Source organism: Panthera pardus, unplaced genomic scaffold (genome assembly GCF_024362965.1).
Source record: "Panthera pardus isolate Hobbes unplaced genomic scaffold, ASM2436296v1 HiC_scaffold_10, whole genome shotgun sequence".
Classification (NCBI taxonomy): domain Eukaryota; kingdom Metazoa; phylum Chordata; class Mammalia; order Carnivora; family Felidae; genus Panthera; species Panthera pardus.
The window spans coordinates 87,271,833-87,299,771 of NW_026526655.1; the positions used below are offsets into that span (position 1 = coordinate 87,271,833).

Sequence of the window (27,939 nt, forward strand, 5' to 3'; positions counted from 1 at the left end):
AGGGATACAATTATTACAATTTCTATTATTCATTACCTAACCTTATAAAATTTCAATCTAATCTCTTGAGTCTTAGCCATGTTGTTTAGATTACTGTTTTGTATTCCAGTATGGAAGTGTCCAGTGAGAGTCTTTAGTTTAAAATTCTGAATATTTCACTTTCTGTCTAAGGATCCATTATTTCTTTTTCTGGTAGATTGGATATTCCAATATGACTTTTCTCATATATTGGTAATTGCTAACATTTACTTGAGTACTTACTAAGCACTAAATACTAAGTGTTGTGAGAATAGTAATTTGTTTAATTCTCTTGGGAAACGGGCATTCTTACCTTCCCCAGTTATTAATGGAGAAGTGAAGTGACATTGATAAGTTCATTTAGACAGCCAAACTATGATAGAAAGTAAGGGAGAGACATAAACGCAAGACCAGGTCTGACTCTGTCTCCACTATCTAAACTTTTTATTAATGCAAATGCTACCCTGCACCTCAGAATAAGTATCCTACTCCATCAGCAAGACAAAACACCCGAGTTCCAGGTGTGGCAAAACTAATAGCTCTTATTCTTGAGTGCACAAATATAGCTCATTTCCCAGAAATGTCCATGTGCTAGCCAATGTAATATAAGTGGAAATAAATTTTGTCATGGTTAGTGCTTTTAAGAAGTTCGTATGCTCCATTCACATCCTTTTATACCATTCCTTTGGCTGAATCCAGACGGAGGCTCCAGGGTATACAAGTCTCTACTATAAGACCATAAAAGTTAAAAATTTCTTTACTCATGCTCTTTTCAAGCTACCACTTCAGACACAAACTTGAGTCATTGGAAACCTGGATCACTTCATGAGAGAAAGTGAATTCCTGGCCGCTGCATGACAATAAAAGGACATCTATCACAGTGAAAGCATTTATGGCTTTATTTATTTGTTATCAAGACCCAGTCTACCTAATATACCAAGAATTTCCATTGAAAATAACCTCTATTTGTTACCTTTTTTTATCCTAATCCAAATTAAGAAATTACAATTTATGGGGAGTCCATTCATTTCTCCAGATGATCCAGAGATTCTCCCTTTATTCTCTTTCTTTATATTTCATTATGTTGCCTAATCAGTTTCCTGTGAATCATTTTCAAATGCTTTGTGAAATGAGGTAGAAAATAAAGTAAGAAAGAAATAAAAGAAAGGAAGCAAAAAATGAAAAATTAGGAAGGGATGGAAGAGGAAAGAGTAAATAAAAATGCCCCATGAGGGTGAAAATGGGAAATACTGTGGGTTGGTAACTCAAACTCTTTCCCAATCCCTTTTCCTTAACTTCTTTCTACTATAAGACCATAAAGGTTAAAAATTTCTTTACTCATGCTCTTTTGAAGCTACCACTTCAGAAGGCAATGAATCATAAGCAGAAATCTGCTAGCTTTTTCTGGGAATAATTTTGCACTTTGGATGAAAGGGATAGATTAAGCTGCATTGCTACTTCTCCTTCCTTCCTTCTCTCTGCCTTAAATAGAATTGTGATATCTGGATTTGGGACAACTGTCTTGTGACCGTGATGTGAGAAGCCCAAGAAGAAAAACAAGAGAGCCCTGGAGATGCCATTTAGATGTTACTCAACTGCTTACTGCATCCCAGAAGGCTTCTAATTCAAATCTTTAACCATGGGAAAAAGAAGTTCCTAATTTTTGGCTAATTTCCCACAGGGATTTTGTTTCTTAAAGTATAAAAACTTCATAATTGATTTAGGAATATTAAAGAAAAGACCAGGGGCATCTGGGTGGCTGTCGGTTGAGCGACCGACTTCGGCTCAGGTCATGATCTCACAGTGTGTGAGTTCAAGCCCCGTGTTGGGCTCTGTGCTGACAGCTCAGAGCCTGGAGCCTGCTTCTGATTCTGTGTCTCCCTCTCTCTCTGCACCTCCCCCACTCATGCTCTGTCTCTCTCTGTCTCAGAAATAAATAAACATTAAAAAAAAAAAAAAAACTGAAAAAAAAAAGAAAAGACCAAAGCTGAGAGGATGTAATTAAGAAGTGATTGGTTGAAAAGGCACAGAAGAAGAGCATATTAGAGTTGCCTGTAAAGGTCCAGAAGGGTGGTGGCATGAAATAGTAGGAACATTTTAGGGGGATACAAACTAGAGCATGCTGACTTCAAAGTGCATGTAGGATTTCCAGGTTTAAGACACAGATGAGCATAAATAAACATTTTTGAGTGTGGGAGTACCCTGTAGTTTCACTTGGCAGTGAGAGTGGAACCTCGGCAGTGGTTAAAATCTCTAGGGATAGTAATTCAAAGGACAATGGGGAACAATTACGTTCAGTGGGTGTAGAAAAGAAGAAATGATTAGTAGAAACAAGTAATAGAATATGAAAATTTAGAAATAGAGACGTAAGACAGAGCTCCAAAATAGCGGGTTGGCCAATAATATGAAATAAAGTAGATGGCTTCAAAGAAAAAATAAAAATGTATCTTCAAATTAAGATCTATTTTTGTATGCTGACCTTCCCTTATAATGTGATTCTCTAACCTGATGTTATATTTAATTTTCCTTGGCTTGCCCCACTTGTCACCACCTCAGGCCTTCTCATTTAAGAAAAGCCTCAGCACCTGAAATTTGTTACATGAATCAAAACTATAGTATCAACTGTTCTTTTGATTCATTAATTATTTTTAATTTTTAGATGATCACTAGAAATCTTGTATTTTTTCTATGCTTCAAAATCAATTTCTATACCACCTACAACCAAATAAAAAAGACATAACCAAATATAAAATTGGGCAAGACACTTGAACAAGTATTTCATAAAAGACAGTACTCATGCAAAAACACATTTGAAAATCCCAACCTCATCAATAGTCAGGGAAGTGCAAATTAACACTACAATGCATTACCATTGCAAACTAATCAGATTGGCTATTGGTGAGGATGTAGAGCAGCAGACACTCTCATACCTACTGATAGGCATATATACCAAATTGATACAACCCTTTGGAAAGTTGGTTTTATTGATTAGGATGGAACATATGTATACCTTATTTCCAAGATTTTCAATTCTAAGTATCTATACTTAACAGAAATCGGTGTGAATGATTACCTAAAAAAATATACGAGAATGTTCAGAATAGCATTTATTGCAATAGCCCTCAAGTAGAAATAAACTGCAAATATCTGTCCTGATTAGAATGGAAAACAGGGGCACCTGGGTGGCTCAGTTGGTTGTGTCCGACTTTGGCTCAGGTCATGATCTCACAGTTCGTGAGTTAGAGCCCTGTGTTGGGCTCTGTGCTGACAGCTGGGAGCCTGGAGCCTGCTTCAGATTCTGTGTCCCCCTCTCTCTCCATCCCAACCCTGTTTGTGCTCTGTCTCTCTCGGTCTTTCAAAAATGAATAAACATTAAAAAAAATTTTTTTTAAAAAAAGAATGGAAAACAAAAATATTGTGATCTATTTCATACACTATAACAATATACTGAAATGAAAAGAAAAACAAAACTACTGCTACCAAAAATCTCCACAAAATTACTGTTACATACAACACGAGTGAATTTCAGAAACATAATAGTGAACAAATAAGACAGATACAAAAGAGGACATATTAACATGTTTATAGATGGACAAAGTTAATATGAATGGCTACAAGTCAGGAGTGATACCTTTGGTGGGACCTTTGGAAAAAGGCACAAGAATTCTGAGTGGCATAAATGTTCTAGAAGTTTCTTAAAGTGGATGATGATTATAAGGGTTCAGAATAACTCAACAAGCCACTTATTTATGATGTGTGCTCATTTTGATATATGTGCAATTCCTGTCCCCACTTTCCTTTCACATGGTTTTGAAATAAAAACTATTCTTGTTGACTTTCATTGTTCCATCCCAAGATCATTTTGGTTCCTGCCATACTTCATTTCTGGAAACTTTCTTCTTTTTTAAATCTTATTTAGCCATTTCTCACAGTGACTCTTTTATGCCATTTTTTTCCCCAGGATTTCCTAACTCGTTTTTGACTGACACCTTTAATTTTCTCTCTGCCTTTGTCTTCAGCTTTATCTTCATAGACCACCCAAGAGAGCTATGTAAGTGTACATTTCAAATAACTTTTCTCAACATCCATTGGGAATGTGGGAAATTGTCTAGCAAGAAAGAGTATAAATGAGTGTTAGAATAATTTTGATAATGGATAAATTGAAGTCTACTCTGTCACCATTTCACTCGCATAGTCTCTGTCACTTCTGTGCAGTTACATTTAGATGGAACTGCTCATTCCTACCTTCATTTGACTGAAAGCTCAATGAGAATTTCATGTGGCAGGCATTTATTATACTTTTTAAGTAAAAGAAAGCCTGAAAAATACCAAGAGAACGGTTTTAGCAACCAAAGTAGTTAAGAATGAGAATTACCTGTGGCACCTAAGCAAACAAATTTATTTTGCTTTTAAATGGGAAATAAAAGAAAATATATATCTGAGCCACCTTCCATAGGTTTGTATTTGTTGAGGTCAGTAGAAGGTGCGAGGGTTCCCTAACTAAACAGTGGAATGTGTGCAATACAGTGGATACTTTACATTCTTCCTTCTCAACACTGGATTTATGAAGTGGGTCCTGTTGTCCCAAATTAACACTTGTGAAAGAGGCTCAGAAAAGTCAAGTGATTTGCCTGAGATCATATAACAATTAAATGACCTAGTTAAGGTTTAAAGCTCAGACTGTGATTCCAAAGCCCGTGGTCTTTCTTCTCTATCTTCCTGCCTCATTTCAATGAAGGTTAATGAGACATGCATGTACACTAAGGGGATCAGGGACTGCTGGTTACTCGCATAGCACTGAAAAATATAATTTTTTATTGACCTCTCTTTATTTTGGTGTTTAACATTTAAAGCCTAAATTAAGAAGACATTATCTTTATATCTTTCGTAATGCACCACCTTCACAGTTATCCATCAAACCAGTTGGAAGCCGTGGTTGGAAATTCCTAGAGATGGCGGATAACGGTGCTAAATTTCTTTTCATTAGTTCTATTCATTAGCTTCAATAACTGAATATATTAACTAGACCTCACACATATATTAATCCCATAACTTGTTAATGTTCAGAAGGAAATTCGATTGTCACCTTTTTAAATGCATAATTTCATTGCTGAATCACATAGAACTGTTATGTAAGGATTTTAAATACAAATTGTAACTGTTGAACATTGATCCTCTGATTTCCTTTTTCAGGCAAACAAACACTAAAAACACTTTTTTACAAACACTTATATAAAAAGATGCAGTTTCAAAATAGTAAGCAATTTAAGTGTGATTTAGTAATATGTATGGAAAAATTCTCGTTATTGGCAGGATAATAATTTCTCAACATTCTTAAGAACAAAGTGGCTTTTTAAAAAGTACACTGTGTAAAAATCGACTGTTAATTTTTATTCTGCATCTCCCTTTCTTTGAGCACCTAGGGTTAAGTGAGAACTGAGTTATATTTAGAATGAGTTATAGCATGACAAAGTAGTAGGGTTGTGTTTCGAACAATCTTGGCATATGCAGTTATTTTCTGAAGTATTCTGTCTGGTGCCTGGTGATGGCGTAACTCAGTACAAATGACATCACCTGCATGCAGAAACCTCACCTGTCTTACTGATTAGAGGGAGAGCAGAAGGTAGTAAGGAAGTGAGGTCATAGAAGTGACAAAAAGAGGTTTAAAAAGAGATGCCTCAAGCAAAAGACTACAGATTTTTTTTTTTTAATGTAAGACTTACTGTGTTGTTTTGTTTTGCTTTTAACTGTTGAAATAATTTTACATGGGTGCAAACAAAAAGATTTCACTACAATGTGCAGTTAGCATACTTCTCAGTAGAGTGATTTTTTTGGGCAATGTGGGAAGGAGAAAATGATGTGCATACCTTTGCTTGTCCAGCTTTTGTGATGGCAGGTATATTAAAGAGCTGTCCAGTGTAAAAATGTACCCCACTGAACAGGATCACTGCAATTGAGTCTCCTTCCTTTTCAATTACTTCAAGGATATCCTCTGTTCTCAATGTTTCTTCCCCCTAAAGTCAAGTTAGACACAAATTACACCAAATCCACAATAATAAATTTATCACTTCAAATTTTCCAATCTAAAATTCACTTTGATGGAGCACCTGGTGGCTCAATCAGTTAAGCGTCAGACTCTTGACTTTGGCTCAGGTCATGATCTCATGGTCCTGGGATCAAGCCCCATGATAGGCTCTGCACTGAGTGTGGAGCATTCTTCAAATTCTCTCTCTCTCTCCCTCTCTCTCTCTACCCCTCTCCTACATCTGTGAGTATGCAGGCTCTTTCTCAAAACAAATAAACATAAAAAAAAATAAAATTCACCTTGAACTTTTCCCACCTAAGAACAATCAAAGACAATTTTTTTTTTCAGATTAATGGTCTTCAAAAATCTGACAAGAGAGCAGAATTTTTGTATGGTTTTTGTTATAAGAAATGATAATAAAATAATAAAAAAATGTTTATAAAGTAAAGTCTTCGCAAAACCCTACTCACTTGAGTTTTTTCTTCAGTTTTTCAATTAATCTTCAGTATCTCCATACCTACGAATTGTTTTCTCCTCCTTCCCATCCAGTAAAATATCAGAAAGTACTAGAAGTCCATGAAATATTAAATGGTGAAAATTTCTTGAAAATTATTATTTCATTTATCAACCTATCACAGTATTTTTTCCAGGATAAAAAATCCTTATAGATCTTTCATCTGAATATAACCTAATCAATATTTTCTCTTACTTTAAGGAGAAACTCTCCTCCACATTAATCTAAGGATCAAGATCCAAAAATGAAGGGAAATATCAATAAAAGTCAATATTATCAAGGTTAGTTTTCCCTACTTCTCTCCAGCTAAGACTAATTATTGCTTACTTAGAGAAAATGGCTAATTAATTTAGATTTGGTCTTGCAAACAACTTGAGCAAAAAGAAATCAGCTAAATAAATACAAAGTATCTACTTGTCCTAATCATTCTTAATCATTCATAAAGTTTTTATGAATTTTCTACTGTGCTAAATCTGACATAGTTTTGAAGTCAAAGTATAATTAACTCCATTAATATCTGAGGGAAACTCCTTAAGGTATTCATAAATTTTCCTTCAGTTATTTTAATTTTTGGTAACTGTTGCTATTTGTCCATTACTATTCCCATGTTAGGCACATATATATCACAAATACAGCACACACTTTAATTTCTACTAGAAGCTTGGAACTTGCTTACAAAATTGAAATCTATAAAAATGGTATCGATGCTGAAATCTCTAAATTGTTAACTGATGTATACTTTATATGTAAAAAGAATGATTTCAGTAATTGTAAGAAAAATTCTAAGTAAAATTAATAGCATGGTAATCCAAAACCTTTTTCTGGGAAGAATCTAATATATTTGTCCACCATAATTTCAAAAAGAAGATTAATAAAAGTATTATATATTAACAATCTATATATTTGAGGATTCAGTATAAAGCAAATAAGAAATATATTTTTTAATGGCAGAATGTGGTTCTCTCTGATGTTGAATTTCTCTGATCTCGTAATGCTAAAGAATGCTCCCAAGATTATGATTAACTCATGAGGTTCCACAACACTTGTCTCTCTTAACATTAAAACGTCTGGTAAATTAGTGGCTATATTCATTTAGTAGAAATTAGCAATTTTTATATGAGGTATGAAATAGATATGCTGTCACAGGTATGAGAACTTTCTATTCCATTAATCTATTGCATGTTGGCAAATAGAACTAAATGGAGTAGATTTTAATTTCTCAAAGTATTCCGGATTGAAAGAAATAATTGTTCAACATTGGCTTAATAGCCTGGGAGCATCATTTGTGAGACCTACCATTTATTCTGTGTAGATCTCTTGATGCCAAATTACACAAGCTACAAGGTTCATATGTCAAAGTCTGTGCAACTTAGCCTTACATACATCTCTATTAATGTAAAGTGCACAGTATTTTAGATCGTAAACATATGTCAAACCTGATTAGGTGTTTCCTTTGTTACCTGTTTAAATATGAAGGTATTGCAGAGAGATAAAGTAACTATCTCAAAGTCCCTTGCCCGATAAGTTGATGGGTCTGGGATTTCTGTGGAGTGTATTAGCCAGGCTGAAAAGCCCAAGTCCTTTCCACTAAACCATATCCCTCTTTACACCCGCTTTGAGTCAAGCACAAAGGACAACATCTGATACTTAGAGTAAAAAGAGATATTTCAACAAATATCATTTTAAAGGCATCCATAAGCTATGGAGCTTGAAACTGAAAATGATATATGTAATTTGCCATCCTTTCCATCTCACTGAAGAAAATGAGAGACTCTAGTGGTATTCAAAGGAAAATAGTTTGCTTGTAACATGACTATCCCTTGAAACATGAAAATAAATACACTTCTGAGTTAATTCTCCATTGTAAGCAAAATTAGCTAACAGTAACAGAAGTATAGGTCTTTTATATTTTCTTGAAAGTTCTATTAAAGTAATGAAGATAATAAACTTTTGAGGACACTGAAGAAAAAAATCAATCCCAAATAGAAGCATAATGAATATTTATTTATCTTTCTCTCATACCTCTCTTGGCTTTATAATCCGCATACTCTTCTCAATGTTAAGTCCATGTAGTTGAAGCTGTGACTCAACAGCATACTGGAAAAGAAGAATGATTTATTAAATCAAGTCCAATGCACAGAAATACATTAAAATAACTCCAAAAAGAGATAATAAAATGACAATAAAAGCACACTATTACATTAACTTTAAGGTCAAGGTTAAAAGTGACTAAACAGAACACATCAGAGAAGAACTGCTTAATATAGTTTATACACAGGAATCTGAACATTCCTTGAAGCACTACATTTTTCATCTAGACTTTAGGGTGTTCCAAGTGGTTTTTAGAAGATGTTTTGTCACCTAACTTAAGTCAAAAATGGAGCTTACAAAATAACCAGAGTGAGTACTGTGGACTTGCTATGTTTGAACTAGAGTATAAAAAGGGCTTACCCTAAAAAGAAAGGATTTACCCTAAAAAGAGTAACTAATAAAAGGAAAGAAGATCAGAAATTTCCCTTCCCTGAGCCTACAGGATATGAATGGGAACAGGAAATTACAGGGATCCTGAATTTTTCTCAATATTAGGGTTTTCATCCTTTTTAGTGAAGTAATGGCTATTAATATGATTAAATGACTTAAAATTACAAGATGTGGGTTAGAATAGTTAGCAGTGATAACAGAAAGACAGAAATCAAATTTGTCTAGCACTAAATCTGAAACACGCAATACACTTTTAGTTGTGTCTCTGTCTGGAACAATCAAATTTCTTAAAGTAGCAAGATTTAATGAACAACAAAAAAAATTTTTAATCTTTAATAAATATTTTTTTCAATAATAAAGCAGCAATAATTATGCTAGCATGCTATCGACAAATACAAGTTTATATCCTTATTCTATGTAGCTGAAGGGGTAAGCACTGGGGTATGTACTGATTTGATTTCATAAAATAAAACAGCAACAAGAGTTAATAAAACATTTATAACTGCACTTGATTTAAACCAGCAGTTCACTCAATGTTTTTAAAAAGACTAATAAATCAATGTTCCCATTCAATCCTTTCCTCCCCTAACACATGTTTTACTTGAACAGAAGGAAAAAAAAAAAAGCTACATTCTATATTTTAAAAATGCCTAATCAAAAGCACTTGACAGATGTTTTTATTGTAAGGTTACTTGAAAGAGATTAGTGAATAAACATTCAAAGCAGGCAAATGGTGTGCACCTCTAGGAAGAGTAGAAAGAATATAAATATAATTTGAAGAATCCTTACATGATCTGAAGGGAAGGCTTTGGCTTCCAAAAGAATCTTATACCGTTTTGGTGTAGGCTTAAAAAATGATAGCTGCAATGAAATGGATTTATTGAGAAAAGCATTAATGCACAATTTATACCTGTGTTCATTGTATACCACATTACTTAATTACACATCTCCAGCATTACTTAATTACACGTCTGCATGTCTATCAAGGGTACCTTTGCCAATTAGCCTTATTTCCAATGAATTACAAAAAAGATAAAGGTATTGGTTCATTACATTTATCAATGGAAAAGCAAATTTGGGAGACAATGTGAATCAGATAAAAACAAATTTTCAAACTTTACCTAAATTTTAATTGATAAATTGTATTCCTAGTGCTTTTAATGGTGATTTCTCTATCATGAGGCTGAAATATCATGTTCTATATAAATCTTATTTATATTGATTTATCTTAGGCTGTTGATTTGGTTTCTGGTACATAATATTTCCACTGCTTTATGATTTTATGAGATTTTATTTTAGGTCCAACTAAAAGTACCTCAGGCCTGACATGAGACATTTGGCATTTTAGAGGCACCAGGGAGAAGTGGCTTATTTGTTCAGGGGGGCCTTTCTTTTCCCCCCACAGTTCCTAGAAGATAACAATAACAACAATAGCAATGGAATGATTGCTGCTGTTAACTCAGTGTTAATCACTGGCCAAGTGCTAAAGCAATTTTCACATATCACATTTCACCCTTGTGTATACCTGCAAAGTAGGTACTCTTGTTCTCATTTTCACAAAGGAGAAAATGAAGATTTAGAAATCACTAAAATCTTGTCCAAGGTCAAACAGACATTAAGTTACTTAGCTAAGAATCAAACCCCAGGGCGTCTGACTTAAAACTATGCTATTTACCATCATGTTTAACATAATTCATGAACATGTCCCTCTGGGGATATTTCATAATCATTTCTTCATTTCATTAAAATAAAATATTAATACAGTCATTGTGCACCTTGGTTACATAGACATGTTTCCAAAAACTTGCTTAAAAATGAAAATATTTTTCAAAGCATCAAGCAGTTACTATAGGCACCATATTCCAAATCAAGAATATATTTGACATCGTAAGGTATACATATTCATTAAGTACTTAGGCAGTATGAAACACTTTAAATACAGTAACTCATTTAAGGTATTAGATCCCTTTTCTCCAAGCTAGTTTTATTTTTTAATTCTTTTTTAACCTACTCCTCCAAAATTAATCTACAAAAACATAACTGATCCATAATCCCACCCTGCTAACGTCCAGCATACTGGAAAACTCTTTCTGAAAACCTCAGTGTTTGCTGGCATTTGTACATCATTGTTTTGTGTGCTTGCAAGCAGTTTTGCTTTTAACCCACTGTGACTTTTATTCCTTATGTTCTGAGATAAGAACTGTTCATCATTTTAAAGCTCTTAGCAAGAGTCAACTCTCCCATGATTATGAAGAAGCCTTTCTATCACAGTCCAGCATTTCCTGGTAAAAATGAAAATAACCTCACAACTTATTTTTAAATAAGTAAACCACCAGATGCTCATGAATTAAAGATAGAAAAATGTCAGATTCTACAAATGAGTGTATACTAAACATTGGTGGGAAAGGAAACTTACCAGTAGAAGATGTAAATTAACAGTCAAACCATTCATTAGTGCTATTTCTTTCTCATTGGCTCCTGCAGAGTAAACATATCATAATTTAGATTTTTCTATTCATGCTAAAGTTACTTGGAAAAACAAAGTAGGAAGGCTTTGCTCCTTCATCCTTAATGCTTTTAGAGATAAGGACATATTTGATGTGTCATCACAAAGAAATGGAAGTTTTCCCGCTTGACTCATTTTGCCAAATGATATCTGGACTCACATGCACATAGCTAGCTAAAATTATATTTACTTTTTGATATAGTAAATAATAGCAACAAAATAATGAAGCATTTGCTTTTTCCTGTAAACTAAAAATGATTTATCCTATTATCAGGTAGTTTACCAAATTCCCACAGAGTACATTTTTGTGGTAAGTGTATCTCGAAAGAAATCAAGGCCAATCACAGGTTTAAAGCTGGTTGTTTCAAATGTCCAATTAAAACGCAACTTTAATAAAGACAGCTAGTTTGCCAAACATAATTCACTGTTATTGCAGTGAGACATATAGTAGTTTATAAGACAAAAGAGCTAGGAAGCAAAATACAAAGACCTAAATAGCTCTGGGATTTATTCATACACACCAAGATACAAGATAATTAATATAGATAGGTATCATCTGGTGGAGAACAAAATTAATATATCCACTACACAATCATAATCTGATCTCATTCTTAGTAAGGAGGGTTTGAGTGCTAGAAATAGACCCAGAGACAAAACATATATTGGATACTTAAGAACTCAGAGTAATACAACAACAATAATAATACTTCCTTATTTTTAGTTCTTATGATGTCTCTTAAAAGCAATTAGACCTGTGGAATAGGAAAAATCTATTTAACCACCACTGACAAAAATGGGTGACTTAATGTTTGTAAAGCTGTATCAGGTGTTAGAGAACATGTACAATACAAATCCCATATTTCATATCCAAAGAGATATTTCTGTTAGAGTTCCATTTTAAAAGAAGAGACAATAAGTACAATAATTAATCTAATTTATAGATAGATTTTAGGATAAATTCACTTGAGGAGAGGCCACTAGAAATAAGTTTATAACTTAGAAATTTATATTTCAACACAGTCATCTAGTCAAGAAAAACTTTATGTTGCATTTAGCAGATAGATTTCTCCATTTGATCATTTGATGTGCAAGGTTGGTAAACAATTGGTTAGAGAAATATCACTGGTCATTTGTTAAGGTGAACAGTGTCTGAAGTCAAGAGTCAGTGAGACCAATCTCATTCTACATTCCTAGCACTAAATAAAATTTGTCCTAGACATACAAGATAGATATGAATATGATAACCTTATGTTGCATATATAGTGGCATATGTCTTCTCCTACAATATGAAAATCCCTTGGAAATATGTAAGATAAATGCTGCCAGCTTTACTATATTTGTTTCTTTGCATTATGGTATGACTTTTTCCTGTTATTTCTAAAACAAAACATTATCTAAGATATCTAACATAATATTATCTTTAATTCTCTGAAGCTAATTACATGCATCGTTTCTGAAAACCATTTATTTCAAAAAATATTTTGGCAGGAAAAGTGAAAGGAGAAAAGGAAGGAAAAGTAGTATAAAGAGAGAGGAGATTTCATAGATACAGAAGCATCTGAAAGAATGTAATGAGAAGAAAAAAGAATTCAATAAGTTAGTTACCACAAAATGAAAACAAAGAAATAGAAGAGGCAGGAAGGGAGGGAGACTTTCTGATGAAGTTTAGACATCCTATTTTTGCTTAACAATTACACTCTGATTAAAATGACTGTAGATTTCTTGAAAATTTTAGTCCTCTAAACAATACAGTGTTCATTGTGGATAACCTAATTTTTTTTTTTTTTTTTGTAAAGAATGTAATGAACCGTTTGTGCTAGGCACAATTAATGTAGACATATACTTGACCCTGCTTCCAGCCCACCCCAGCCCCCACTTTCAATGGCATACTAATGGTTGGATCAATTCTTTGTAAATAATCCCTCACTGTCTTGAATAATTTATCTGTCAGGATGCACAAAAATTATCTCATCTTAGAACACTCCAAATTCAACCAAGTACTCCACAAAAAAGATCTCCTCACCTGCTAGTGAACTTTGTGAAGGAGACAGTCTATTTAATGTGTGTGCATATGTATGCAGGTATATGTGAGGACGGTGCAAATATTAAAGTTTCAGAACATTAATGGAAATGTTTATTTCAAATATAACCTAAAAGCACTGAAGAATCAAGGGTTCTTAACATCAAAGGACCACAAATCAGACTTTTTTAGCATATTTTTAAAGGAAAATTTACCTATTTGACCTATCTTTTGATTAAAATTGCATTTCTGAAACCAACAGTTGTTCTTCTAAGATATTTCAGTATCATCATCATGCCATAAGAAAATTTTAAAAAATTAAACAAACTGAAATTCTTTCAAGATGGTTTTCCTTGTTCTTTTTCTTTTTCCTAAGAGCTTTTTTTGAATTAATGTTGACACATCAAGAACTATCCGCATTGCAGGGTAAAAACATTTTTAAACTTCCTGAAAGCTTATCAAGATTTGAAAATCTTTACTTTGGAAGATCACCCTCTCTTAGAAAAAAAGAAAGTTTCAAGATTACATTGGGAAGCATTGTCTACATACATTATCAACTCCCTGTAAGTCAAATATAGGAGGCTGATGTTCATTACCAACATTTCTCTGCATGTTTCTAATTTTAGTTTAATTTAAAATATTTTGCCCAGAGAAGATGATAGGGCCCCCAGCTGGTTAGTGTTTAATAAGAGGATTCATGATGGATCTCCTACCTGCCATCCATGTTCTGTATAATTTATTAAGCAGATGCAAATGTTATTGTGGATTTGCTTATTTATAAGGTTTGTAGTTAGGCTAACTCTCAGAACTTTCCATTCTGTGTTTCAAGTAGTAAATTCCTGCTGCCTCTGTAGGTAGCTAGTGCATGGTTAAGGATTTGTAACTGGAGACAGCTTCCAGGGATTATTGCTTCTCAGAGGGTCAACCATGAGTTTCATAAAGCAAATTTATGTCCACATTACAACATTTTTATAAGCTGAAATGCATGTATCTAGCCCTTTGTGATTTTTATGCACCCAGGGAAGAGAAGGCTTAATAATAATACTAATAATATTCTTCAGCAATTCTATTTCTAGCATCTTGATAATATGACATTAATTATAAGGGGAATTTACTCCATGTTTTGCAAAATTGTTGGCTCCATATAAAATGTTTTATTAATAGTTTTTCTGCTCAACTGAAATTGGAATTCTTTTCTATGTCTATGAAAAAATATAGGTGCTAATTGTCTCCTCCTCCTCTCCAACTACTCTATCAATTTGTACACGTAATAATTTTTATTACCCTCCTGCTACTTCTTTTAGGGAGATTTTATGGTGAAATAAAGGCTGTGGTTTTAAGAACCTGGAAGATTCCATCATTGCCCCAACTATACAACTTGTCTGTTTGCTCATGACACATTTAGGTAGCTGGGCAACTAGCAAAAATAAATTTGACTTCTGCTGCTCTTTACTGTGCTTACCATATAATTATTTTAATTATTTCATGATTTATACAACATCTACTTCCAACCAGGATTTGAGGTTTCTTTGGTTACAAAGTGAGGGAGCATTATAAAAAATAGCATTAGAGTACAATATATGCAGATGAGAAACAAACAAAAACTGTTAAATGTTTTTGTTACTTCCAATTCAGTCAAATTTTCTCAGAATTTCCTAGGAATCCAGGCAAAAAGGGAACCTGGGTGGGATTTGCAACAAACAAGATAAATACAAATATATGTAAAAACATTTTCTAAAACGATCTATTCCTAATAAAACAAACAGTGTGAACTTATTCATTTTTCAACTTGTCTTAAGAACCATTTCTCTAATATACACAACTGAAAAAAGTAAAGAAAATTGAAGGATAATAGTGACTAAAACTTTTTTTAAAAAAGTACCAAGTTTTTAAAATATCATTTATAATACACATTTGTAGACACAGTCAATTCATATTCCTTTGGTCAATAAGAAATAGTAGAAATATTTCTCCTGATAAAACACAAATTGTAGAGAACAAAACAGACTTGTAATAAAATCACAATTAAACTAAAGATCACCTTCATTCACTGACATTTCAAAAGAAATTTTACAACGTATTTGTCATATGAGGCTTGAGACTTCAATAAGACTATCTCTACCTTATGTAAATCATTTATTATATATACTTATTATATATAATACTTATGATATATACTAACAATCATATATCTATAAACAAAATACATAATGTTTCTTGAGCTCCATGTCTACAAACGTGACTGTGCTCATTTCAAGAAGTAATTGTTATCTTTTACAACCCATATCATTAGGATCAACTGTCTGTAATTCAGTTAATACAACATTAAGGACAAAACCACAAAAAACAAAGAAGTTTGTCCCATATGTGTGATAACTTTGTATGGTATTTCAAAGACACAGAAAAATCCATAAAAGTAGAGTTGATAAATATATATATTTAATTTTTTAATACATTCAATCCTTTTACTTGTCTAAATAAATCTGACTAGTTAGTGGGCTTTTTTTTTTCATTTTCCTTAGTAATTGTAATGAGAGGTGGCTCGTTTAAAATTTCAGTGATTGTTCTGATGCATTTGCTGGGCAACAAAATACTCGCATATTTAATAAGTTTCAACAGAGCTATAAACTTTTAAATGGTCAAAGGAAATCTTTTTGCAGGGTTTATTGGATTCATAAATAAATCTCACAAAATAATATTACCTTCCCACTTGCCTGGCCTGTATATAAATATCCTAACTTGTCTTTAGAGGATGATAAATATTAAGCACAAAACAACAGGATTAGAATGCAGTTTATGTTCTGAAAGCAAACCTCGTAAAGAAAAAAAACAATCCACAGCTAAAGAAAACATATATGCTCAGGTCAAATTAATCCAGGATTTCTTCAGGTTTTTTTTTTTTTTTTTTTTCTATGTTAGACATTTGAATGAATATAATTAGCTTCTTAAAAAAATGAACCCATATGGAAGCATTATTAAACAACGATTTAACACATCCTTAAATATAATCAAGGACTTTCCTCCATCAGAATATACACTCCTCTGGATAATGCTGACACCTGATCAAGTGCTCTGTGTTCTCAAGGACCTGATTGGTCTGGTAGGAGATGTTAGGTTTTCATACCTGCCCTGGCTGACCAATATTCTGCCCATGGGTCCCAGCCTCAGGCATTGAGAGCTATGCAGATTCACCCCAGGGCTCCTTGCAAAGGTCTGGATTCAAGCCCTGAACACTCAGCCTGTCTCCTTGTGCTGCCTCCAAACTGTGTTTCCAGGCTTCCAACTGCTACTTTGTTGAGCAGCGGAGGTATTTCTGGTCTATAGAGATTTCTATTGATTTTTTTTTTTTTTTAGTGCTGCTATAAGTCTGTAAATCTAATGTTTTTCCTATCATTTCTATGTGTTAGGAATAGAAGGGATCCCTTTCAGTTTGTACTTAAATCTGTTATTTTAAATGAGAAGTCAATATTCTGATCCTATAATATAACCACATAAAACAGAAATGTATATGGTATAATGATTACTCAACAATGGCTAGTAGGAAATAGCACTTGCTTTTGCTTGCAACCCTTCTATTTGTTTTCAACTTTATGAATATGTAACACTATTTAACACAAAACTAAAAATAGATTTTCCTTAGAAGTCTGGTAATTTGGGCTACATCACACATGAGTGTCTTTTCCACTGTGCATGTGATGGGGTTTGCTGTAAGGTGACCCTATTGAGCCACTCTATTGGGAAAACTCATGTCAGAATCTTTAGGTTGTCCAAATATCACAGAGAAGACGTTAGTAGTTTCCTGCATAGATACTGGATGCTAAGTTATAACAGAGGCAGGTAAACATTTATTTAACTCTTCTGTCTTCACCAAGGAATTTGTTATAGACTAAACTGTGTCCTGCTGAAATTCCTATGTTCAGGCCTTAACCTCCAGTGTGACTGTATTTGGAGACAGGGCCTAAAGGAGGTAATAAAGTTTAAATGAAGTCATAAAGGTGAGGTCTTAACCCAACAGGACTGATGTCCCTACAAGAAGAGAGACACCAGAGATCTCTTTCTCAATGAGTGTGCACAGAGGAAAGGCCAACTGAGGAGGACACAAAAGGCAGCCACACACAAGCCAGGAAGAGAGTCCAACCAGAAACCAATGCTTGGATCTTGGACTTCTGGCCTCTGTCTTGAACTGTGAGAAAATGTCTGTTGTTTAAACCACCCAGTCTATGGTATTTTGTTATGGCAGCCTGAGCAGAGTAATATAGTATACATATCCTCCCTTTGGAACCTGCTTTTCCCTTCGCCAGAGACTCACCCAGCAGTCCCCGGGGGGAGGACTCACCTGACAGCATGGAGTGGGCAAAGGGAGCTGGCATTCTAACTGAATTTTAAACAGACTTACAACACATCTCTCTGTTTTCATCCTATTTTACTCACACTTTTAGAGATGCTTATTGTAATTCCCAAACTTTTGAAGGCTCTGCAGTGTAAAGCAGGTGGCTTTCCATTTTTTGCCATTGAGAGATTAAGATTTGGTTAATTTAATGTTATTTTGCAAAAGCGGTTACCATTTGTCCACCTGCTATCCAACTCCCAAAATGTTGCTATAATCTCCTTTGCTGTTCTATTTGTTCTTCAGGGTTTACACTTTTTTATTTATTTTTTTAAATTTCATTACAAGTTGTTTAGTGAGAATTCAGTAAAAAGACTTAAATGCATGTTCAGTCCTCTATCCTTAACTGGAAATTACCTCTGTTTTGAAGCACTAGTCCCAATGTTTGTTTTGTTTTGTTTTGTATTTCTTTGTGTTATGTATAGATTATGTATATATATATTAATTTTACTTTTTTTTTTTGGTATCTTCCTTTAATGGGAGTCCCATGAGGATACCTCATGGGATAAGGGTGTTGAGTATTCTTACTCACTCTTTTACTTACTCACCATTTGTCCTCAGTGCCTATCACAAATCCTGACAGACACACAGCAGAGGCTCAATAATTATTTTTTGAACAAACTATTCCTCAGGTTTACATGGTGTGCCAATTGCCATAATTCTTTCAGGTGTAAGTCTTACTTTCTTCACTCTAATTCTACTTTGTCCCAGCTCACATTGCTTTGGTTTTCTGATCCCTGACCAAGATACAATTGGAATGAGGCAATAAAGATATTTTTATACTTGTCTGTAGAGGAGTGAGGTTTGAAAAGGCATTATGAAAGTTTGAGGTTTCCTCCAAATAGTTCCAAATAACAGCACTCCAATTGTTTAAATATCATTAATTTTTTGTTCAATGCCGTAAATATCATACAAGATTTCAAGCAATGCTGAATATTTAACCCAATTAAATATTTTTTTTAATTTTTTTAAAATTTTGTTTATTTTTGAGAGAGAAAGAGACAGAGCACGAACAGGGCAAGGGCAGAGAGAGAGGGAGACACAGAATCTGAAGCAGGCTCCAGGCTCTGAGCTGTCAGCACAGAGCCTGATGAGGGGCTCAAACTTGTGAATCAGGAGATGACCTGAGCTAAAGTCAGATGCTCGGCTGACTGACCCACCCAGGCGCCCCCCCACCCATTAAATAACTTTTTTTCAAAATGTTAACATATTCACCATCTAAAACTTTCCTTGAATATTACCTAGAGTACATACAACTCATTTTAGGAAACACATAAACCAAAGAACAGCATCAACCGTATTATTTCTAATAATTCTCAGATTAACCTGAAATTTATCACCATGGATCAAACTGAAACAAGCCAAACCCTGCTTGGCATTTTAGGATTTTAGCATGTAAAGTTTAGTGTTTACTTTATCATGTATAATGAAGTATTAGAAAATTTAAGTTGATTTTTATGAGATTTATTTAATTACAAATAAATACAATGCATGTGTTTTTTATTGGAGAGTAAATGTTACTGTTAAAATACACAAGAAAAAATAATAAACTATTTTACTTCTGTACTAAATAACCCAGTTATGTTCTCTATAGCCACCACGTCTCAAAGGTATCCTCACTCTTTACCTTACTGGGTTAAAATAGAAAATCAGGATGTTCTTCAATAAGATTTTTACTTTATAATCTAGGTTTATATCTAAATGGTAATGCCTTTATGATTCTTTTGGGAAAAATCCATTTTGTACTTACCTACAATGTCATTCATAAGGCCTAAAATAGTCTCATCTCCTGTAATCCAAGGACGTTTCCCTATCTCATGACCATAGGCTCCCCTGAAATTGGAAAGGGACATAAACATTATTAGTTTGTTGGAGGATACTTGAGACTGCCCATGTACTATTCCATTTTTTTTCTCTATTTTAGCATCTAAGATGTTCCTTTTTCTTCTTTATTTTGAAAATTTCAAAACTATTTGAACATTCTACTTGTATACCTGTAAGCATATAGTAAGTAGTATCTACACTAAAACATAGCTACTATTTTTTGAGGCTAAAGATTAAAATGATTACGAATTCAGTTTTTAAATACAGCTACAATCTGTAAACTAAATAAGAGTGTATATAACATGACTACACTCATGATGACATTTTAAGTAGATAAATAAACTTGGCAATAATCAAAGCAAACACTGTATCTTGACCTGTTTTCTAGCAATTACATCTACCATATTATAGCTCAATTTTATTCTTCTAGTAAGTAAATATCCCCGTTAGGCATAATGACAAAACACAAAATGCCTAAGAGAACTTTAACTTTCAAGAAGTTTCCATTATATGAGGAAGGCAAATACTTTTGAAATACACAGAAAGGAATTGAAACAAAGAATCAAGGTGGGGAGTGACTTCATGTGCTGTTTCAAACTTGTGCCTTAGGGAACTCTGAATTAGACTGTCCTTAATTCTTTAGGAATCTAAAGACTGCATAAAGTTGTAGGAAAGGCATAAGCATGTATGTTTTGTGTAGTGCAGTCTGTGCCTGGATCTATGCTTGAAATCCAGTGAGCTGGCAGTGGTGACGTGGTAAACCTGCTCTCAGAGGTGAAGGGGGGCAGAATATGTCCCCCCGAAACATGTCGCTGTGGTGTATTGATTATCTTGAGCTGCAGGCTTAAAAAAAAAAACTGCTAATACAGGGAGAGGTTGTCCCTGAACTCCCTTATCTGCCTGAAGACAGATCCCCAAAAGGAATTCAGCTGTCATCAATCCCCTCCCTGGGAGTTTCATCAACCAGAAAAGATTGACTCTTGTCACAGGAAAGGGGACTAGAAGTCAACACCACATCCAGTTGGGCTTTGTCACAATCTATTCTATCTTTTATCTATTCTCCTAAGGGCTCTTTCATCTTTCCTGAAAATCACTTATTCTCTCCTCTGTGGCCTCTCCTCTTATCCTCCTCCTCTTTCCCTATTAAGATAGGATTTAAGCCTGAATTCTAAGTCATTGCGAGGAGTTCTTTTCCCCTCGCACGTGTCTCCCATGTGTGTAAGGTATACATGCTAATAAATGTGGGGTTTTTTTCTCTTGCTGATCTTTTATTATAGGGGTCTCAGCTAAGAATTCAGAAGGATATGGGGAATTTTTTTTTCCTCCCTGAAAGAGCAGTGAGGTAACAAGAGGAAAGGACCCCTGTTTTTAGCTTTTGTTGATTTGACGGTGTGAATATTCCCTGTGGTCCATTTCTTGGCATCCACAAAATTCCTGAATATTTAATGACTGGTTTTCATTGCCTGGTCACAGCCAATTCCAGGTCACCACTGGTTATGACACTATATGTATTAGAAGCTAATAAGGGGGCGCCTGGGTGGCTCAGTGGGTTGAGCGGCCGACTTCAGCTCAGGTCATGATCTCGCGGTCAGTGAGTTCGAGCCCTGCGTCGGGCTCTGTGCTGACGGCTCAGAGCCTGGAGCCTGTTTCGGATTCTGTGTCTCCCTCTCTCTGACCCTCCCCCGTTCATGCTCTGTCTCTCTCTGTCTCAAAAATGAATAAACGTTAAAAAAAAAAAAAAAGAAGCTAATAAGGCGGGTAAAAGCAAAAGTAAATGGGTGGCAATATGTACCTTAAAGGATTGCAATGGAATAACATGTAACACCCCTTTTCTGACTATTCCCTAACGTAAATCTAATGCTACAACTCCCTTTTTGGGCATGTGGGTTACAATGCAGTTTTTAAACTAATATTTTGATTACCGTATAAACTGACACGAGGGAAGAGGACTTTCTTTGAGGATAAACAGAGACTGTAAGAACTGAGGAGGAAGAGAAGGGCAATTGCTAGCTATTATTATTCATATTATTATTAGCCTACAGCTTGCCTCTTCTTGACTTCCAATATAAATGCTAAAGACAAAAATCATTATCATTAAATGGTAGTTAAAGGCAGATACTTGGATCCTTTTTTATTTTAATCACACAGAGCTCCATGGCCTTGCTGATAGCACAATACATCTTATTACATTTAGGTAGTAAAATTCTATGTTCTGCCTCAGAGAATTTATATCTCAGAATATTATGCCACCTACTTCTCACTCTGGTAGACACCGTGGCAATAATCTTTAAGAGTATGTTTCTTCCTGCAATGCATTTGCCATCTCCCCCCCTTTAAAATATCACACACAGAGACTGCTTCTTCATTTTGTCAGTCTACTAGCCTGGGGTAGTGAAATGTATTTAGGAAGTTGTTACCCCAATAAACTCCAACTAAAGTGGCCTGTCTTTATAAAGAGTTGATGTAGATTACAGTGAAAGTTTAAACATATGTATCAGAGAAAACGATGATATTGCTCTCATTCAAAACTGCCTAAAATACTTGCAGCACAGTTGGAATGTTCTTTTACAAGTGCTGGAAAGGAAAAGAGCGTGGCAAACAGTTCACTCCCCATTGAGGCATAAATCATTCCCCCTGAGTGAGGTGCTCTCTGAGATGTCTATGGAGTGCTATCTGCTCACGAAATTAGATCTCAGGACGTAAAAGCCTATTAGGAAGTTAATAGTGGATCCTCTTTGAAATAGGACCATGCTTTAACCATCCTACAAAATAAAAATTAGCCCAGCTTTTTAAAGCTCCTCCCAGCCCCGCCCATGAGTAAATAAATAAGACATTAATGATTGGCCAACACAGATGTCAGGAAATTCTTTGTAACATGTAATTCCATGTACTTTCTTATTCATGCTGAAGGCTGGCAGACTATGCCACACTAAAATATGCCTCTTTGGCATAAAGAATACCTTGAGCTGAAGGCACCTGATGAACAGCAGGTGCAGGGACTAGATTCCTCTGAATTCCCCCATCTGCCTAAAGACAGGTCCTCCAAGGGAACTCAACTATCATCAATCCTTCCCCAGGAATTTCATCAACCAGGGAAGATTAACTCTTGTTCCAGAGAGGAGCCTACAAGTCAACACCACACCCAGATGACTTTGTCACAAACTCTCAGGTCTCCCATTTATTCTTCTAAGTGCTTTACATCCTTCCTAAAAATAATTTATTCTCCTCTATGTGGCCTACATTTTCCTCCTCTTCCCCTCTTAAAATGATATATAAGATCTCAAATGTCACCAATTTTTTTTGGTTTTCACTTTTTTTTCCTGCCACTGAAAGGGCGGGCCCACGCCGGCCGACTCCATCTTGTTCTGTGTCCTTCACCTAGACCACGCCTCCACCCCTTGAGTAACCTCCCGCTCACCTGTTCAGACTTCCTGGTCAAAACACACCCAGGGACCTGCGTTAACAGGACTCCAACCCTTCCCCAGACAATCAGCTGAGGCCACAGCCATTACCTCACCAACTGCCCCTAGGCCCCAATAAAACCTTTGTCCTTTTGAAACTCCTCTCTCTCCCTGGTATCTCACTGCTGCATTGGTGCAGGTAGGGGATTGAGCTTGAGCTAGCTCAAATAAAGGCTCTTTTGCTTTTGCATCGGACTCAGCTCCCTGGTGGTCTTTGGGGATCACGAATTCTGGGCATAACACCACGCTCTCCTGCATATATTAACAATTAATAAATATTAATTATTATTTCTTATTAATCTGTGTGTTGTCAGTTTATTTTATAGATCAGTTGTTGAATGTAGGGGGTAGAGGGAGCATTTTTCTCTCCTAGAATACACTTTTTTTTTTTTTTACAGAAACACTTGAATTGAATGAAACTGTAGTGTCGGCAGGAGCATGCCTCTCCCACGTGTGTCACCAGCACCCTCCCTGCACACATTGCCATGTCAAGTCAGGCATTGTCTGAACACTAGGCGGTTCGTTCCTAATGTGAAATTCAGTGGGCTATTTTCTTAAATAAGTCGACCTAAAATGTCACAGGTCTTAGAAGAATCCCCGTAAAGACACAAACTGGGTCAAGTCTTTGCGCCTATGAAAAAGAAAGAAAACCATATACCTAGTAGATATGACAATGAAAAAAAACCTAAAGTATTGTGATTATATCTTAGAGACCTAATATACATTTCTCAACTTACAGTGTGCTCTTTGGGACGGATATATCTTTCTCATCTAGCCAAACTTTCCCACTATGATTATTAACCCATGTTATTCTCCTTTAATCTGGGCCATTAGTAAATCCATAATACATAAATATGTAATTTTAAATTTCTAAAAAAATTCTGGCCAATCCACAGTATTCAAGCATATTAATGCTGTTTCTTATGGTTATAGCCCCATTTCTGATAATAAATTATCATATGTGAAATGAGTCAAATAATCATAAAAATTTTCTATTTCAGAATATTGAAAATATCTAAATGCTGTCATTTCACAAAGCAAAAATAATTCCCCCAAGTAAAGTGTTATTAATCTACTTTAAAAATCGCATGCAGTAGAAAATAGCCATAATGAGAAGTTAAACAAAATCCACAGAGGTAAGTGCATTATTTTCATTGTTTTGTCTTGAATAACTTAAAATTTTAGAAGAAATCAGTTAGGTCCAAAAATATTTTTTTTTTATTTTTTTTAACATTTATTTATTTTTGAGACAGAGAGAGAGCACGAACAGGGGAGGGTCAGAGAAAGAGGGAGACACAGAATCTGAAACAGGCTCCAGGCTCTGAGCTGTCAGCACAGAGCCCGACGCGGGGCTCGAACCCACGGACCGCAAGATCATGACCTGAGCCGAAGTCGGCCGCTTAACTGACTGAGCCACCCAGGCGCCCCAGCATCTCTACTTCTGAAAACAAGAGTTTCAATAATGATTTTTAAGTTTTATTTACTGATTTTGAGAGAGAAAGAAAGAGAGCATGAGCAGGGGAGAGGCAGAGAGGGAGTGAGAGAGAGAGAGAGAGAGAGAGAGAGAGAGAGAATCCCAAGCAGGCTGCACACTGGCAGTGTGGAGCCTGATGTGGGGCTCGAACTCACAAACTGTGAGATCATGACCTGAGCCAAAACCAACAGTCGAACACTTAAGTAACTGAGCCACCCAGGCACCCTGGTCCAAAAATATTTCTAAGTATGCCTCTATTCTTGACTTTCTTTTAGCATAATTAATCAAAGATGGTAGCCCTATGAATTATAAAAATCAGGCTGCCTTATCGCCAGTGATGGTTTATTTTGTAGATAGGTAGGTACTAAGTCTGTGATAGGATGTAAAAGATAGAGATACGGACAATAATAGCCATAAGCCAAGTGGCATTTCCTACCTTATATGTCATAAATGGCCAGTCAGACTTGGTATCAATATCCCAGAGCAATATCTCACTTAGGCAAAGTACTGTAATTTTTAGTTACTGTTAAGATTATAATTTTTTAATATATTTTTTCCTGTTAAGAAACTAATTTCACTTTGCATTATTTAGGAACTGTGTAGCTCTCTTTGACTCAGTCCTGCTTGAAGTCTTCCACTCGTCAAGAAGAGAGGAAGGCACTGGCCTGATTTGGTTATCAGCTAAGAAGTAGGGCCGAAGTGGGGTTGGAGAAGGTGAAGAGAAACAGATAATCAGAAAAACTCACCACAATAATGGGAGGCCCTGGACCTAGAGGCAAACCAAACATATGTGGGGGTATTTAGTACAAAAACACAAGCAGAAGCCAGACAAGTGAACAGACCAACAGCCCACCATAGTGGCAAGAAGATTACTTAAATTAAAAGCCTGTGAACAAACAGCAGCCTAAGAAACACTAGACTTAGGGAGAACATCCTGAAAATGATTAGAAATATTTTAAAAATATATTCTGATTATTAGAATCTCAAAATAGATATGAAGGGAAGCCAAACCTGAAAGGAAAAAAATGCAGGAAAATGAAACCAAATCAGATAAGAATTCTGAGCAAGACATTTGGCTTTCATGGAAACTCTGTCTTCTTCTTTCTTCAGTTTTCATGACACTGAGCCTTCATATTGGTAACAGTGCCTCTGTTTCAAGTTTATTTTAACACTGCCTGTGCTAGTACCGTAGGCATTAGATAACACTGCAAAGTTCTTCTTCTTTTTTTTTAAGTTTATTTATTTATTTTGATAGAGACAGAGACAGTGTGAGTGCATAAAGGGCAGAGAGACAGGTAGAGAGAGAGAATCCCAAACAGGCTCCGTGCTGCCAGCACAGAGCCCAATGTGGGGCTCGAACTCACAAACCCAAGAGATCACTATCTGAGCTGAAAGCAAGACTCAGGCGCTTAACCTACTGAGCCACCCAGGCACCCCGTAACATTGCAAAGTTCTTAATTTCAGTGGTTAAGAATATGAATTCACAACTCAATGCAAAAATCATAGAGGCTTACATAATTTATTAAGCCTGTATAACTTTATCTGCATAACTTGTATGCATAAATTGAAAAGTAAATATCACCACATTTGGAACCATTTTGCACTAGCAGGGTTTAGTATTTAAAAAATGAGGGTCATAGTTAATAAAAATGGTTAATATTCATTTTTGGCCCTAATATAAAAGGGAGCAGAGAATTAGATTGGATTTGAACTTTAGAGTGTCCTTGCCCCCTGGATATTCGTTCAGCAAGGCTGTGCATTTTTATCCTTTAGGCATTTAAAAAAGATTCTGCCCTGTTGTCCTGTTCATCTGCTATGATTACCGTACTTTACTAGGAGACTGGTTGATTGTTTTCAAGACTTTAAAGTTGTATTCCAGGGAAGTGTCTTTATGTCATAACACCCTTCTATTGTTGTTGATTTTAAATTTTATATTTTACCTTGTGACAATGGAAAATTACATACTCTTAAGCCCTTCTACCTATTTTTCATTAGACAGATGATTCAGAAAGGAGGTGCATTATTAATGCTTCAAGCAATGTCAACTAAATTTTAAAAAGACTTCTGAGTAAAAGATGAGGTAGCTAGTTTGTTTTGTCTTTGTTTTGTTTTATTTAGCCTTCTTGCTTTATTATTTTTTAAATTATTTTGTTTATTTTGAGAGAGTGAGAGAGAGAGAAGGAGCAGGGGAGGGGCAGAGAAAAGCCCAAGCAGGCCGCATGCTATCAGTGCAGAGCCTGTTGTGGAGCTCAAACCCACAAACTGCAAGATCATGACTTGAGCCAAATCCAAGAGTCAGACGCTCAAGCGACTGAGCCATCCAGGTGGTCCTAGTCTTTTTGCTTTAAATTGTGGTGGCCCAGTCACCATCAGGGTCCCTGTTGCCCTGTGGATGTCAGTGGTGTTTGAGGGCCATGATCAAAATCGCGTTCTATCCTATCTCACTGCCCATCTTTGATCTCAAAAGTGTTCATTATTTCTTTGGTCCTAAATGTTTAGCTTAAAATTTTACTCTGGACTTTTTCAGCTAAGGTTCTGTTGGGAGGAAAACTTTTCCTCTATTAGTTTACATCCTTTTGGTTGAGGGCCTGAAGGTTGATTGATATGAGATAGATTAACAGGAAAAGTTTCTTTCATGGGCACGCAGAAGTACTCAACAAAAAAGTGATTCACTGAATCGCTTAGGATGATTCATCATCCTAAAAAAGAATGAAATCTTGTCCTTTACAACAATGTGGGTGGCTCTAGACAGTACAATGCTGAGTGAAATAAGTCAGTCAGAGAAAGACAAATACCATACAATTTCAATCAGTTGTGAAGTTTAAGAAACAATGATCAAAGGAAAATAAAAGAGACCCAAAAAACCAAACTCTTAACTAAAGAGAAAAAAACTGATGGTTACCAGAGGGAGGTGGTGGGGGGATGACTGAAATAGGTGAGGAGGATTAAGAGCACATTTATAGTGATGAGCACTGACTAAAATATAGAATTGTTGAATCACTATATTGTACACCTGAAACTAATGAACTCCATATGTTATTTATACTTGAATTTTTTTTAAAAATGAAGAAAAATATTAAAAATGGACTATATATATAAATATATATATATAAATATATTTATATATATATATTTATATATATATATTTATATATATATATAAATATATATATATTTAAATATATATATATAAAACATCACCTTTGTCTTTATCCATTTATCTATGGAT

At 35.1% G+C, this 27,939-nt stretch overlaps 1 protein-coding gene across 3 annotated transcripts in view; it reads right to left on the reverse strand.

Moving 5' to 3' along the window:
• KYNU (kynureninase) overlaps positions 1–27,939 on the reverse strand; it is a 115,357-nt gene that overhangs the window by 63,856 nt on the left and 23,562 nt on the right. For all 3 annotated transcript variants that reach the window (XM_019455085.2, XM_019455091.2, XM_019455093.2), the window contains exons 4-8: positions 19,702–19,784; positions 11,455–11,516; positions 9,828–9,899; positions 8,580–8,654; positions 5,886–6,032 (exon numbers count right to left, since the gene is read on the reverse strand). In XM_019455085.2, coding sequence (XP_019310630.2) covers positions 5,886–6,032; positions 8,580–8,654; positions 9,828–9,899; positions 11,455–11,516; positions 19,702–19,784 — 439 coding nt within the window. The remainder of the gene's footprint in view (positions 1–5,885; positions 6,033–8,579; positions 8,655–9,827; positions 9,900–11,454; positions 11,517–19,701; positions 19,785–27,939) is intronic.